The sequence below is a fragment of the Danio rerio genome, chromosome 2, assembly GCF_049306965.1.
Source record: "Danio rerio strain Tuebingen ecotype United States chromosome 2, GRCz12tu, whole genome shotgun sequence".
NCBI classification, from domain to species: domain Eukaryota; kingdom Metazoa; phylum Chordata; class Actinopteri; order Cypriniformes; family Danionidae; genus Danio; species Danio rerio.
Genome location: NC_133177.1, coordinates 6,165,001 through 6,181,640, shown reverse-complemented (window position 1 = coordinate 6,181,640; position 16,640 = coordinate 6,165,001). Strand labels below are relative to the sequence as shown.

The following is a 16,640-nucleotide window of genomic DNA, read 5'->3' as shown; positions in this document are numbered from 1 at the left end:
AGATCAAAACAAACGGAAGGGGAGGTTGCCAGATTGACATCATCAATAACAGTGTGCCTGACTTGAGCCTAAAGTCTGATTTAAACCGTGTTCTAAATAAAAGCAACGGCACACAACAGAAGGAATACTTTCCATACTGAAAAAGAGTTGTCCTAACCAACACCTAACATTTATATTTTAGAAACGGCTTCTGTTTCTCAGAGCTGAACATTAGGACAAACTGACTATGATCACTTCAGGTACACATCATGTGCTTTATTCATTGTTAAATGCTAATAATGTGAGTGTGAATGCCGATTTACATGACATTCATTGCCATACTACTGAAAGCAGCAGCAGATGGTTCACCTCAGATCTTAAAAATAAAATAAACAGTTTGAAATTGAACTGTAGAACTGTGACTCAGTGTAAACCATCACATATCAGTGATTCAGCAAATCTCGTCACATAGTGTGTTGCTACGACATGGGGTTACAATGTAACCTGCTCACCTAAAGTTTACGTTCGTAATATTTATATTATTTGTTAATTAATAACCTCATGTGAAACTCTGAGTCTTATTTCGAAGTCTGCTACTGTCCACCGGAGGTCACATTTCGGTTGCAGACACATACTCTGAGAGTCTTCCTGACTGAATGAATAAAATATGCTGCTTTCCATGAAGGCGACCTGGGGTGCTGAAATATAATAAGCTAAACTGGCAGTGGGCGGGTTAAAGTGACCAAAACAAAGACATTTTCCAAGCAGAATATCTGACTTTAGCACTGTTTTTTAGATAAATAAGAATGTTCACTGAGCATGTTTCTTAAACATCCACAAACATATTAGGGTATTTTTACACGTTACAAGAGTCAAAAACATACAGCGCCTTTAAAATTTTGGTCCATTTAGGAAATATTTTTGGTTCCTCGCTCTGAATTTATTCGGTTAATGACCTTGTGAGATTTGTCATATTTTTATTTTTTGTCCATTTACTAGTCATCTGTTTAGTCTTTAAGGTTAAACAACTTATTCAGAAGTGGTTTCCCCAATTCTTTAACCTCTTGAACTGTTCTCACTTTAAGTGAAGGCCAGAAACTTATAGAGTCCTGCAAACTAATCCTATGGGTTTCCATTCCCAATAATAAAGGGCACAATACTGTAAATCTAGATCTTTTCTTTTGCATCTACAGAAGAGTGAGGTGATCCACAAAAGCTCATCAAGCAAATGCCAAATCAGATTTTACTTACTGACAGTCTTTTTTACAGTGACATTAAAAGCATTATTAAAACAACTTTCATCTCTACTGAAAAAAAACAGCTTAAACCAGCCTAGGCTGGTTTTAGCTGGTCAACCAGGCTGGTTTTAGAGGGGTTTTGGTCACTTCCAGGCTGGTTTCCAGCCATTTCCAGCCTGGTCTCAGCTGGTCAGGCTGGGAGATGACCAGCTAAAACCAGCTTGACCAGCCTAGCCAGGCTGGAAGTCCAGCCAAAACCAGCTATGTCCAGCTTAAACCAGGCTGGACAAGGTGGTTTTAGCTGGATTTAGCTGGCCATTTTCCAGCCTGACCAGCTCAGACCAGGCTAAAAAATGGCTGGAAACCAGCCTGAAATTCCAAAACCAGGCCAAAACCCCTCTAAAACCAGACTGGTCAACCAGCTAAAACCAGCCAACCAGCCTAGGCTGGTTTAAGCTGGATTTTTCAGCAGAGATATTTAAAAAAAAAAAACACATTTTCATTGAGATCATTTAATCTGGCACTTTATATAAGGATGGTGATTTGGTTATGAAAACAAAGCTTAGGGTGATATTTTTTTTTCCTCTAATCGCCTTTGCAACTTTCAAACTTGTCTAAAGAATTATTGCTGCCATGACTTCATCAAGAAACCTCTTTGTTTTGTAAACAAAGCGAGCTCAAAATAGTCTACAATAAATCAGTGAAGCTATCGTGTGTAGACTGGGAAACAGATTTATGTGTTCCCAAAGATGGGATGAGGCAGCAATAACAGACTAATGAGGTTGCAAAACACGGTGGAATCCATTTACATTCCAGACAGACAGTATGTACCCAAATATGAACCGAAATTTACATGCGGAGACAAAAGCTTTATTCAATTTGGAGAATTATGCGTCATGTAGACGGCTCAACAAAAATTTTAAAATGTGGAAGTGAAGTGGTGTGTCCCAGAAGAGAAGTGTTGTGGAGAAGTTTGATCATCACTGTATTCCTGAACAGGAAATTTAAGGGAGGACTGTTAAAGTCTGGTAAAATCTAAATGTACAATGCTTATTTTCCTAGCGTACATTATTTTTAGTCAATACACTGAAATAAAATGTTCAAAATAAAATAATAAAATAAAATTCTCAATCAAAGTCTGACCATTTGTTTGCATGTTTGCAGTGGCACAATATTCACAACCATGCCCCTCTTACCGTTAGTTTCCCATTAGTAAATGATGCACAAAAAGACAGCCCTGCCCCCTACTCAATATTCCATTTCAGTTGGAAGTTCATCAAAACACTGAAATAAAAGTCTCCGCAGCTTCAGGTTCACAAAGACTTTATATACAGTAAAGAAGTTTAAATAATTAATTAATTTAGCATAAATTACTGGAATTATAAATGATATTGTTAAAAACGCTAATATACTTTACATGTTTGTTTCTATAACTGCCGTTTTCATTTCTAGAACTACTTTTTTGCATTGATATTTAATATTTCTTGTTGAAATACATTATGAACAGCAGCTACGCTAATTGTTGCAGGCCATTTCCAGATTCCATTGATGTGATCCAAGGCCTGTAAAGAGATGATGCCAACCATTGAGGACCTCAAAGATCAATTAATACAAAGAAATGATGCCAATAATAGAGGACTTCTAGAGGTCTTCATAACCGTGGACCAGGCCGTATCCCGAGCAGATGCTGTGGCGTTCATGAAGAAGTGGAGAGCACAAGACTGATTTCTGAAGACCCCAGTGACAGACGGGTATCCATATTGATCCTGTGGGCCAGCCTGTACAACCTTACATCTGCAGCTTTCTTCATGATAGTTGTCCAGCATTCTTCAGCCTCTGGCGCCTAGACTGCAGCTCTGCACAAGAGGTTTGGCCAGAAGAGAAATGATCGTGCCTAACTGAGCCTGGTTTCTCTCTATGTTTTTTTTTTCCTTCACTTTCGTCAATTGGTGAAGCTTGTTCCACGACATTGTCGCCAATGGCTTGCTTGGTTGGTTTGGGACTTGTGGAGCTGCGCATCGACGGATTTGCTCTTCAGTGTTTGGACTTTCAGCAGTGAAAATTAAACCACACCGAACTAAGCTAAACTGAACTTCAACTTTGAAAACTGGACTGACAGTTTCAATTTACTAGAACTCGCATGTTAAGCTGCTTTGACTCAATCTACATTTTAAAGAAGAGCTATAGAAATAAAGATTAATTAAATATAATAGTATGGAGTAAAACTGAAAATAAGTCCTACATTCAGGCCTATTGCTTTCACTGTAATATTATTAATAGCCCTTAAGTGCATTTTCAATCCAAAATTGTCATATACAATGTTTTTTTGTTTCGTTGGTGTCTATAGTGTTTATACTTTTAAGCATAGGTATTAATATCTGTTGTACATTTTCCTCCAAACAAGTTGATGACTAGACGCATCAAAGCACTCATGCTTCAAATTACGAATCATCTTTCAACTCCAGAATAATTAGTGCTCCGTGTCCAAGAAAACGTCATTTCGTCAAACAGTTATGAGCAGATGCCTCCAGCGATGTTAATCCAGGTACATCTAAAATTACCATTTCCTCTGCACTACAACCTTGCTTCACCGCTTCATAACATTTCACAGACACAGAATTCATTAATACTTTCACAATTCATGCTATTAACTACTGGCTTATTATTAAGATGTTAACTGTTCATTAGTAATTATAAAGTACGATCTTATTCTGCATCCCTAAAAACCTAAAGCAAACTTCTAACTACCAATAAACAGCTAATAAGTAGTTTATTAAGCTAATAGTGTCAGTTAATGGTTTGTTAATACTGTGAATTGTGACTGGTAAATCTTCTATAACCATAGTGTAAATGTGAGGTTTACCTTTTGGACTAGATAGACACTTGTGGCTCTCTGTCCAGCGAGTTCATCCAAGGCGTTTCCCTCCTTCACGAAGTAACTCACGTCAGCTATATGAACACCAACTTCAAAGTTGCCTGAATGAGGAGAGGAGAGAATGAAAAGTGCGTATTTGTATCATCATTGCAATGAACAAGTCAAAGGGAGCATACCTACCATCTGAGAGCTGTTTGCAGGACAGCGCATCATCCAAATCTCTGGCCGTAGCTGGGTCGATGGTAAATATGCACTCTTTTCTTTAAAAAATACAGCATTTTAAAACAATTCATGAGTTAAGATGAACTTTGCATAGACATAACATATGATTCATCAATGATTAAAGGTGCCATAGAGTTCAATAAGCTTTTCAGGAGCATTTTCGAACTTGTTCAGCACTTTACAAGTTAAGGAAATGACATTTACACACATATATTGTACATACTTCATCATATTATATTAGACGCTGTTTGTTAGTATACTATGGTATGGTATGTTTAAAATTATGTACAGTATAGTACATGAATGATTTACTCTCTTTATTAAGATTTATTTTATTTAAAGGGGTCTTATTATGCAAAAAAATCACTTTTATAAAAGGTTTAAACAGTTTTTGACTTTAATGGGTGGGGGTGTTGCGTTGGCAGGCTGTCTGTGTGTGTGTGTGTCTGTCTGTCTCTCTCTCTCTCTCTCTCTCTCTCTCCCTCTTTTTTATCTGCAGGCCCCGCCCTAGTTACATAGATGACATGACCTGGGATTGGATGGAGTGACCTAGGGCGTCCTTTAAAAAGGGAAAAACGGGCGTGGGGCGGGAGAGCGAGTTTTGTTGGTGTGTTGTGCGTTTGGTGTGCTACAAAAAAACTATTCTTGCTGCTAAGATGTTATCGTTGATTTTGTTTCCCATGTTGGTGTATAAATTTTGACACTTTGTTGTATATCCATCCGTGTTTCCCCCTCCTATTATTTTTTGGTTTATTTGTTTGTTTGTTAATATTGTAAATATTGAATAATGTACACATAATGAGGCAGTAGGGGTTGGACACCACACTTTTCTTTATGTAAATATTTTCTCCTGTTTTTGTTCTTAATCAGGGAAGTAGGTGTAGATTTTGTAGTTTTATTTCTGTTATTTTAGAAGGTGTAGTTAGTTTCATTTGAGTGTTTAGTTAGAGTGTACTTTTTGTTTATTACTTTTCTGTGTGTATTAGGGATGTAACGGTATTGTAAATACCGTCATACCGCAATATTAATTTTTTTCGATATTACCGTAGTCGCATGACTCGGTAAAACTATAGGTCTTCTGAGAAAATTTGCTCAGGCGAATGAAGCGAACGGGAGGTAGCGAAAACTACAATTCCCATCAATCCATGCTTGACCATCATCCCTTGCGGTCTGTTGTCGCTACAGATCCAGTAATGCGGAAATGGAGTGTGCTGCTAGAAGCGGGGATGAAAAAGAGCTGGAAAACTCTAAAGCGGGTGTTTTTATCGCGCGTACTGAATAGCGGTGTTGTCGCGCGAGTTCTTATCAGCTGTGTTGTCGCGCGAGTTCTTATCAGCTGTGTTGTCGCGCGAGTTCTTATCAGCTGTGTTATCGCGCGAGTTCTTATCAGCTGTGTTGTCGCGCGAGTTCTTATCAGCTGTGTTGTCGCGCGAGTTCTTATCAGCTGTGTTGTCGCGCGAGTTCTTATCAGCTGTGTTATCGCGCGAGTTCTTATCAGCTGTGTTGTCGCGCGAGTTCTTATCAGCTGTGTTGTCGCGCGCGTACTGAATAGCAGTGTTGTCAGCACACTGTTCAGATTGATGCAGACATGAGACCTCTATCTTACTCATGGTTTGTCCTCTCAAGTGGGGGAAAGACAATGCACAACGTTACCCACTGCTGTCAACCTGGGCCAAGTCATATCTCTCTTGTCCCAGAAACCTCAGTCCCAAATGAGAGGGTTTTTTTCTGTTGCAGGGGACATTGTAAATGCCCAGAGATGCCAGCTTTTACCAGATTATATTTATATGATAATGTTCCTTTAAACCCATCTCTATCTAAGTGAGTGAGTGATTAAATGTTGAATGTGATGAGTTTTCAACAATACTAAATTGACTCTTTATTTTTTTTTACATGGTTTAATATTTTTTTGTTATTAAAATTGAAGTTCCTGTTTCAAAGCTTACAGATAGATGACTAATTTGTATGTCATTGACACTTTTGGCACTTTTTTGGAGTATTTTCATAAGTTTTGTTTTTTCCTGTAAATGATTCAATAAATACCGTACCGTGACATTCATACCGAGGTATTACCGAACCGTGAAATTCTGATACCGTTACATCCCTAGTGTGTATACATTACCTGGTATGCATTACCAGAGACCTCTATAATGTCTAATTTTCAAAATAAGAGTCCCACAAACATAGTAAGTATAAAGCAAACTTACATAAATAAACATGAGGAAAAAATACCATTGTTGTAATCTCTTTAAGAAACATTGTGCCCAATCAAACGCTGCTTGAAGCATGCATATTAATGATTCAGTGTGGATGGTCAAAGTCTGTGTTTTGTTCTGATTGGGCTGTTTTTCATTTGGATTTTACACTTATGGGATTTACATGAGAACGAGGAAACAACCATGTATTAAACTCTTACTAATCAGTCGGCCCACACGGAATCTCCGCGCGCAGAATTCCACAGATTTTCCTCAGAATTCCGTAGATTTCTGCAGATTTTTAGCCCGTTATTAATTCTGTTTATTTACTTGAGTAAATTTGAATTTATTCAGTTTTTATTCAGTAATTTATTACTTTTTATTTAATATATTAAGGTTTTAGTTATGATACTCAGTTGGATGATGCCAAAATAATTCCGTAGAAATCCGCAGATTTTTACCAAAATTCCGCAGAAATAACAAAAAACGTCTGCAGATTCCGTCTGGCCCTACTAATCAGTTATTCATTCTTTGGCACCTTTAATTGTTCTAATATGGGCCCTAGCAGAGCTGAGACGGAGTAAAAGTTTACCTGAGATCTCTTCTTGTAGACAGCTCATGAGCAGGGATGCTCCAAGGTAGATCTTGAGGAAGGCAATTCAAGACCTCCTCTGTAAACTCCGAGAAATCAACACCATATTCAGTCAAGATGCCTTCTGTTTCTGGCTCTATTTCACCTGCTTGCCCTAACGTTTTTGCAAGCCGCCTTAAACCAGAGAAAGAACAACATTGAAAGATACCGTTAAACAAAGTCCAATGCATGATGTAAAACTCTTCATTTGAAGAAAATTAATTTGCTCACCCTTCAGCAAAGTTGCTGTCTGCTGGCCATTGTGTAATTCGGCAGATAAACAGTGTGTTTTCGTAGTCTCCAGGCCTGGAAGTGAAGTCTGCAGGGCAGTCCGCTAGAGGCACATTAACTCTCGGGACTCGGTGATCCACAGGAGAAAACATGGCAAATCTCTTGTTGGGAAGAAATTTGAGAAAGCCTGATACTGCCCTGCTGTGCTTTTTTTCAACAATGAATACAACCTGAAAACACAATAGAAATATTCAATTGAATAGAATGGAGCCTTTTCATCAGACGGTTTTGATTCGTTTAATGGTCATCAGCATCTTAAATCCTCGAAAGTTTGTTGGTTTTTAAATGTATGTACAGTTGAAGATTAATTATTAGCCCTGTTTTAATGCATTGATTGGTCAGCGGATCACTAGTATGTCAAACCAGCTGATGAGTTCTGTGAACCTTCACAGCCAATCACAGTCATTTATGTTGAGCACATGAACACAATGACAAATCAGCACTGACAAATCAGAACGTGCTCAACAGCGCTCAAATGTTAGCCGGAAATGAACATTTAAAAATTTCTGTACCGATTGGTACCGAATTCCAATATCGTGACAACCCTAGTTGGAGCTGCTTGATATTATCCCTTAACATTGATAATCATATTGAACTGAACTGAATCAACATCAAATTGTGTCTGATGAACAGCACTGCTGTCTCTTTATTGCCTGAAAACGACTGACAATATGAACTGTATAAAACATTAGTGAAATAAAGAAAAAACATTACACATTCGTTTAAAAAAAACACTTACCTTCCCATTTTTTTGCGTAGTTCTCTCTGAACTTGATGCAGGAGTGTTGGATGTCGTTGCATGTTCAACAGACTGTGTTGTGAGAAGGGCTATAAAAAGAGATAAAGTTTTGAAACAAATCTTTGTGCTTAACAAACAAAAATAAATATGTAGGCTAATGGATGTCTTCAGTGGAGTGAGTTTCCACTATTTCCTTATGCTGCGTTCACACCAGACGCGAAACATGCGTCAAGAGCGAGTGATTTACATGTTAAGTCAATGCAACCACGCGAACAGACATCCTGCGGCACGATACATGCGAATTGCGCAGTGCGAATGGCGCAGCGTTTGAATCGTACGAGTTCGATAATCTGAACTTCAGCAGACATTCGCGTCGCGTTAACCAATCAGGAGCTTGCTCTTGTGAGGATGTATCGCCTGTTGTAGGTGTCCCGTAAGAAATCCTGCAGCCGACACTGACAAAAAGTTAGTCAAACTGGGCTCAGTTTAGTCAGAAGTACCGCTGAAAGCCTCCGTCATCCAGGTTAAGTTTGCACCTCTGAAAGGATCTAGTGGATGCCGACACGGCCCTAAACGTATTGACGCTGTTTTTCAGCCTTCATAAAGCACATAAACATTGTTATTTTCTTCATAAAATCCATGTTCGTAATTTAACAACGAAGCTAGAGTAACCGGGCAGACAGAAGCCCTGCTTATCACGCAAATCTGCATCTGTTCTGAAGAGACTTTAACATGCGACAGAAGCGTATTTGACGCGCTAATGACGGGGAGGGGGGGGGGGTTTGACGCGCTAATGACGGGGGGGGGGAGGGGTTTGGGGGGGTTTGACGCGCGAATGACGGTGGGGTTTGACGCGCGAATGACGGTGGGGTTTGACGCGCGAATGACGGTGGGGTTTGACGCGCGAATGACGGTGGGGTTTGACGCGCGAATGACGGTGGGGTTTGACGCGCGAATGACGGGGGGTGGTTTGACGCGCGAATGAAGCGAATGTTCACATGGCTATTTACGCGCGATAAGCGCAATTTATCCTTGTGTTCCGCGTCTGGTGTGAACAGCATACCTCCACAAAAGTAAAAGAGTAAAGAATAAAGTAAAGAGAAAGTAAAGTTCTTTATCCCTGCGCTGCAGATGGTCTGTTTAACTGTTTTCTTGCTAGTGAAGCGTTCAGTTTTTCCACTTACAAAGTCGCCATGTAAATAGCAAATGTGTTATGGTGTGACACAACTGACTCTTAAAGGGAATGATAGATGATACTCTGATTGGTTTAATGCACAATATACTCAAAACCCGCCCAGAACTCATTAAGAGAATAAGCTCAACCCTGTTAGACTATGCACCTTGGCACAGACTGTATTTTTCCGTTCCTAAAATAGCAAAAGTGGATTCGGACACAGCCTTAATGCTTTTGCGCTATGTGCTTTAGACTTTGCACCTAGATCGTTAAGATAGAGCCCATAATGATTGAACAAATCTCAGTCCGCCATTTAAACATGATTGACAGAACACATCTTTGGTGGTCACTGATTATTGTACGAAGCAGTTTTTAGGAATAACTCTTTTTTTTTTTTGCACTGCTTATTTACTAAATCAACAAATTAATTGTTTGATTATGAAATGATTATCCAAAATGTACAAGTTTAATATGATTTGTAAACAAAATCCAACTGTTTCAAGGGTCAATTGAGGACGTAACAATGAGTCAAGATCTTTGGAGGAAAAAAAAATAAAAGAAGTGAATAGCTCATTCATTTTGCCAACACAATCATGTCTTTCATTACCCGTTCACTTCAGTCGCCACACGCCTGACAAACCTGACACTCTGGAATCTGTTGCTATGTTTTGAGCTGCGGATGCTTAATGATTTAATATGTAGAAGTCTTTGGGAGGCATGTGCAAACATAGATATCTGGGCCTGATAGAGGGGGGGAAGAAATTACAGCTCGTGGCTGTTCAATCATCAATGAGTGACTCAACATTTTTCTTGTCATGTAATAGAAAGTGTCAAGAGAGAAACATGTTACGAGTTCTTCTTCCAGAGAAACGTTTACATTTAAAGAAGCAGCGATTCCTGGGGCAACTTGTCTAAACTGTGGAGCTGGTGTACGTTCTATTAATAACTAAAAGGAAATTGCCACGGGACGTAAAGTAATTAATTACTAATTACATAATTAAAATTGTATTTAAATCACTTTTCTAATCACTTTCCTGAAAAGTAATTTATTACTTTGCATTAATTTAATTACTTTGACTTAATAATTTTACTTAACGCAATAAATTTTAACATGATAAAAAATAAACTCTTTCTTATTTAAACCGGAGTCAAACATGGCTCAATACTTTAGTTCTTAAAAAAATAAAGTTAAACGCTTTACACAAAGTAATGACATCATATTTCAAAAACTCTTTTTTCCACATTGTCATTATGGGGTATTGTGTGTAGAATTTAGAGGAAATAAATTAAATTAATCCATTTTGGAATAAGGCTGTAACATTAAAAAAAAAAATGTGAAAAAGTGAAGCGCTATGAATACTTTCCGGATGCATTGTGTGTTGTCAATAAATTTCTAACTAAGTTCAATGTTTCTCAACCACAATTGCTGGACATTTCTAAGCTTTTAAAGTTGAGAAATATAGTTTTGTACATTTTATAACATTACAAAAGAAAATATGGATCCAAATTAGAGCTCATTTATAAGCCAACATTCCAATTAACATTGTACATGTGGAGAAAAAGCTTCTTACCTTTGTCATTGAGACTGACTTTCTCCATTTTAGAGACCATCTCATCATCTCCATTGTAATGGGCCTCTACTATGACATCAGGAGTCTTCGTTGCCTGTGTAAATGAGTCCCAAAATAACATTTATTGCGTATTGATAAGAATAAAGTGTAGACTGTCATCATTGACTCTCACTAGAACCACTTTTTTATTAAGATAAACATAATTACATGCTACACAAAATTAGCCTACTCCACACAGCTTGTACATCGTCGGTTCCAGTGGTCATGTGCATGAACAGAAAATTCTCTGGACACGGTGATGAACAATTTATTAATTTAAACAGCAGTCGGCAACACACCAACTCTTTCTAAGGCCCAATCCCAATTTGTTTTTTTTAAGGGCGAGGTGAGAGCACAGTTGGGTTTCGTCTGTGCTAGTTGTTTGGCGTCGGCTTGGTGTGTACCGGCCCTCACATGTAAATATATATCGTAATTAAGCCTTTACTATGATGATTAGAAATACTCGTGTGTATGTATTTTGTAAATGAGATGAAGAGTAGAGTGTCCTGACATTTTATCCTACCCATCAGATTATGCTACCAACACTGTATTAGAATGGTTCTGAGATTGGGGTCAGCAATTGATGTAGGTTGTGGCTATATTATAACCTCATATCACATCACTCCATATTAAAATATTAGATGGTAGCACAATCATATTTCGGCATCAAAATGAAGTACCTACTTTTTGAATAGGAGGTACTGAAGGAAAGTTTGGCAGGATAGGACAAATTTGATGTTGAATAAATGTATTTAATAATAACTCTGTTGGTCTGCGTTAACACTTCCGAAACGCTAGTTGGCGGTGAGGTGTAAATGTTCCTCAGTGTCAAGTTTCTTTGCTGGGGATTTGTTTTTTCTGAACACTTCCTAAATATACAAGTGGCTCAAATTCGCTCATTTTGAGGCAGGAACCGGCGGACGAGCAACAACTTTAACTATGAAGTAAACACAAAACAAACTTTCCATCCGGAGCTCCTTCAATGGACTCCACACTTGTAAACAATCGCTCCATTGGGCTCGCGCCACTCGCACGGCTCTCGTCCTGCCCAGACTCGTCAGCTATACCAAGCCAACCAATCACAGAGCTTGCGCTACATGTCGATGCGCCATGTAGTTACATTTTTTAAAAGGTGCACGCCAGCAACGCCGATGGCTATGGCGTAGGGCTATGCGTCAATGCGTAGGCTGCGCAGTAACATACGCATGCGCTTGACGTAGAAGTATAAATCAGCCTTTACGCCCCATTCACACAGGGCTTCAGCATCAATGCTTGACTGAAGGTGTGTCTAAAGTTGGGGCTGACGCGATCGTCATTGAAGCGTCAGCCATTCAGAAATTCAGTCAGCAATAGGCCACTGTCTAGCTGGTGTATTTGCATACAGCAATCTGATTGCCTGACGCTTCCGTCGGCACTTGAAAAGTTGAGCTAGTCCCAACTTCTGCAGCGAGCAACGCCTCTGAAGTGGCTCTGACGGATCCACAATGCAGTTCGACAATGCCTGGCGTCACCCATTCAAAGTGAATGGAAAGCGTTGACGCTGATGCCCCATGTGGATGGGGCGTAAAGGTGCTCTACTGACAGATGCTAGAAACTGTGGTTTTAGCCTCCTGGTTAGAGCAAATGACTCCCATGCAAAGAATCGCTGGTTCAATCCCAGCTCAGAGCAGGTTGGGTGCAGTAGGAATGGTGGATTTCATTAACTTCATCCAAAAGTGTTACATGCCATCATACAAATCACAATAGCTTCTGTCTATTTAAAATCTGAAAATTGAGATGGTAATCATGGTCCAAACTGTTGTTTGTGGACTCCCCTCATCAACTTCCTCCTAAGAATATTATTGTTAAAATTAAATTTTCTTGGTCTGTAATACAAAAAAACATATAAAAAATAAAAAGACAAATTGTGCTATGAGTTTTATATCATTAAACATGAGCCATTATGAAGAATAAAAGTTTTAGTTTGATTCATTTAACCTGCCGTTCATGCTCTCCCAGGAATTAATTCATACTGTTTCAATTTCAGATGATAGAAGATAACCTTACATGACTCTGCAAATCTAAGAAAAAAATCTATCTGTGTCCTCAGGGTGTAACTTCTATATTTTCTCGTGTTTAATTGCTTTTCCTGTGCGGCTGATTATTTACAAAGTTGATTATTTTTCCATCTTGACATAACTTGCCTGGCAGCAGTTTAGACTTTGACACACACAACTGCCCACACATGCACACGTCAACCCTCATTAAAGCCTATTAAATCTGATATGCAGAAAGTTTATATAACTTCAGAAATGTATCTATTTGGCGTTGCTGTACTAAAAATACTGATCATGACTTGCTATGTGCCACGTACTATCAATTTAAACATCTTCTATATACTCATTGATTTTCCTTCAGCTTGGTCTATTTATTCATCAGTGGTCGCCATATCAGAATGAACTGGCAACTTATCCAGCATATGTTTTACACAGCGCCCTTCCAGCTGCAACCCAGTACTGGGAATCACCTATACACCCTTATAAACTATGGACAATTTAGTTTATTTAATTCACATATGGTGCATGTCTTTGGACTGTGGGGGAAACTGGAGCACCCGAACATGCAAACTCCACACAGGAATGTCAACTGACCCAGCTGGGACTCGAAAAAGCGACCTTCTTGCTATGAGGCAATAGTGGTAACCACTGAGCTACCGTTTCAGCCTAGCTTCTGTGTATGACATATTAAAAGTACGTTAACTGACAAAAAAAATCAGAATTAGATCAATGTTCTTCATTAAAAGTCCACTAAAGGAGGTCAAGCCTTCTCATATATGGCTCCCAAACTCTGGAACAGCCTTTTTGATGATGTCCGAGGCACAGACACACTCTCTCAGTTCAAAACAAGATTGAAGACCCATTTTTTAGTAAAGCATACACACAATGCATCACATAACTGTAGGATGCTTAAGTGTGCCCCATCGACAACCTGTAAAGACACACTCTTCCTTTTAATATGTTTATATAAACCTATTATATATGTTTATATATATATATATATATATATATATATATATATATATATATATATATATATATATATATATATATATATATATATATATATATATAACTTTAACTGTTAAAACCAATTAGTTACTAGTTAATTAAAGTTGTTTGTGTGCAATAAAGTTATGGTAATGACTTTGATTGTAATGCAATAACGTGCATCTTTTTTAAAGCTGCTTTGCAACAATGATTATAATTAAAAAAGCGCTTAACAAATAAAATTGAATTGAAAATGAGTTGAGTTTGTGTGTGAATACACTGTATACATGCAGGTAATATCAAATAAAGTGCATTTCAGACCCGATGGCTCAGTGGTTAGCACTGTCGCCTTACAGCAAGAAAGTTGCTGGTTTGAGTCCCGACTGGGCCAGTTGGCATTTCTGTGTGGAGTTTGCATGTTCTCCCCGTGTTGCTGTGAGTTTCCTCGGGTGCTCTGGTTTCCCCCACAAGTCCAAAGACATGCACTATAGGGGAATTTGGTAAGCTAAATTTTCTGTAGTGTATCTGTGTAAATGAGTGTGTATGGATGTTTCCCACTAATGGGCATCCGCTGCGTAAAACATATGCTGGACAAGTTGGCGGTTCATTCCGCTGTGGCGACCCCTGATTAATAAAGGGATTAAGCCGAAGGAAAATGAATGAATGAATGAATGACTGAATGAATGAATATTAAAGCCTCAACATTTAAAAAGTGTGTTTGTTATGATGAAGTACCTGCGACTGTTCAAGTGGGAGAACTTTCACCACAACAACATCTCCATTGAGAGCTCTGTTACGAGCTGAAATCCCATCCAGAAATATATCGGCTGACCCATCCTGCAGGGAAAAAATATAATAATTAACTATAATTTACTGCTTGTATCAAAAAAAGCCTTTGCAAAAAAAAAAAATCTAAATTAGGAAAACAATAATTTCTTTGGTTTAAAAGAGCTGGTCAGTTACTTCCGAATGAGTATCGTGTTTGTTTCAGCAACCATTTAAGCTCTGCAAAAAATTAGACTGTATAGATACAGTTAAAGTTAGAATTATTAGCCCCCCCTTTGAATTTTTTTCTTTTTATATTTCCCAAATGATGTTTACCAGAGCAAGGAAATTTTCACAGTATGCTGATAATATTTTTTCTTCTGGAGAAAGTCTGATTTGTCTGATTTGATTTGTTTCGGTTAGAATAAAAGCAGTTCTTAATTTTTAAAAAAAACATTTTAAGGTCAAATTTATTAGTCACTTTAAGCTATATATTTTTTCGATAGTTTACAGATCAAACCATCGTTATACAATAACTTGCCTAATTACCCTAACCTGTCTAGTTAACCTAATCAACCTAGTTAAGCCTTTAAATGTCACTTTAAGTTGTATATAAGGGTCTTTAAAAATATGTAGTAAAATATTATTTACTGTCATCATGGCAAAGATTATTAGAGTTATTAGAGGTTAGCTATTAATACTATTATGTTTAGAAATGTGTTGAAAAAATCTTCTCTCCGTTAAACAGAAAACGGGGAAAAAATAAACAGGGGGGGCTTATAATTCTAAGGGCTAATAATTCTGACTTCAACTTAATTTACACTGTAAAAAAAAAATGATAAAGACAAAAAGTCAAAACAACAATTTTTTTAGGTTTATCTAACTTAATAAGTTATAGGGTTGTCACAATAAAGAAATTTGGTACGATTCGATCCTGAAATTTTAAAAATGTCCATTTCCCGCTAATATTTAAGCACTACTGAGCACATTCCAAAAAAGCGGTGATCGGCCATCGTGTTCACATGCTCAACAGAAATGATTGTGATTGGCCGTGAAGGTCATCAGTTCATAGAACTCACCGCTGTTTACTGAGTGTGACCAGTGTGCAAATTATACATTGATGATTGGGGGGGGGGTCTACTTTTTCGGTAATTTTAGTTCGTGTGATATTTGCTTCAGTGAATCAAATTTATGTATGTATTTAAATTACATCTAATTTATTCATAAAAGATATTTAGTGTTTTGTAGTATAGGCTATTTAGTGTATTCTGACCTGATTAGCTATTTCGGCTTATTTGAGGTCAAACTATACAAACTACGCAATTTGACTTTACTTTAAGTCTTTATGTGAAAACAAACACTAATTTTATGAGGAATCAGTCTTCTAAACTCTTACAGTTTCACACATTTCTTACGGTTTGAATGACTTTTTTCTCGCATAGACTGATTTGCACGATTATGCATTAACAATGGTATGACCTGTTATAGGGGTGATCAAATGGATATCTACTATTTTAATCATTAACATTAATTTAAAATGCAGATCAGAGTGAACTTTTTCTCAGATTGAAAGGGCTGACCCTCTATGATATTGCTTGTTTAATACTGTATTTTGTCATAATTACATATGATAAGCATATTTTTAAAGTCATATTTTTAAACTTTGTCAAAATAAAAATATAATTTCAGAATCTGTAACTTTTTTGCATGTTTCTTTTTTTGGTTGTATAACACAAGGCAATAGTAACATCAGGAAAAAAAAATTATTATCATCTCATGTGGATTAGAAGTTACAGAGATTTAACCAATGTTACCTTTAATGTCTATATTTCAGTTTTTGCATAAATGACATACCCGAATATAGAAGCCAAATACACATGCACACATTAGAATAA

General features: G+C 37.6%; 1 protein-coding gene across 8 annotated transcripts in view; it reads right to left on the bottom strand.

Moving 5' to 3' along the window:
• The window catches only part of dis3l2 (DIS3 like 3'-5' exoribonuclease 2), a 43,448-nt gene that overhangs the window by 20,721 nt on the left and 6,087 nt on the right, over positions 1 to 16,640 (bottom strand). For all 8 annotated transcript variants that reach the window (XR_012390400.1, XR_012390399.1, XR_012390396.1 and 5 more), the window contains exons 5-11: positions 14,716 to 14,817; positions 10,916 to 11,009; positions 8,171 to 8,259; positions 7,372 to 7,601; positions 7,102 to 7,275; positions 4,273 to 4,352; positions 4,081 to 4,193 (exon numbers count right to left, since the gene is read on the bottom strand). Coding sequence is in view for 2 of the 8 variants with exons in the window: in XM_073922805.1 (XP_073778906.1) it covers positions 4,081 to 4,193; positions 4,273 to 4,352; positions 7,102 to 7,275; positions 7,372 to 7,601; positions 8,171 to 8,259; positions 10,916 to 11,009; positions 14,716 to 14,817 (882 nt within the window). In the remaining 6 variants the exon portion in view is untranslated. The remainder of the gene's footprint in view (positions 1 to 4,080; positions 4,194 to 4,272; positions 4,353 to 7,101; positions 7,276 to 7,371; positions 7,602 to 8,170; positions 8,260 to 10,915; positions 11,010 to 14,715; positions 14,818 to 16,640) is intronic.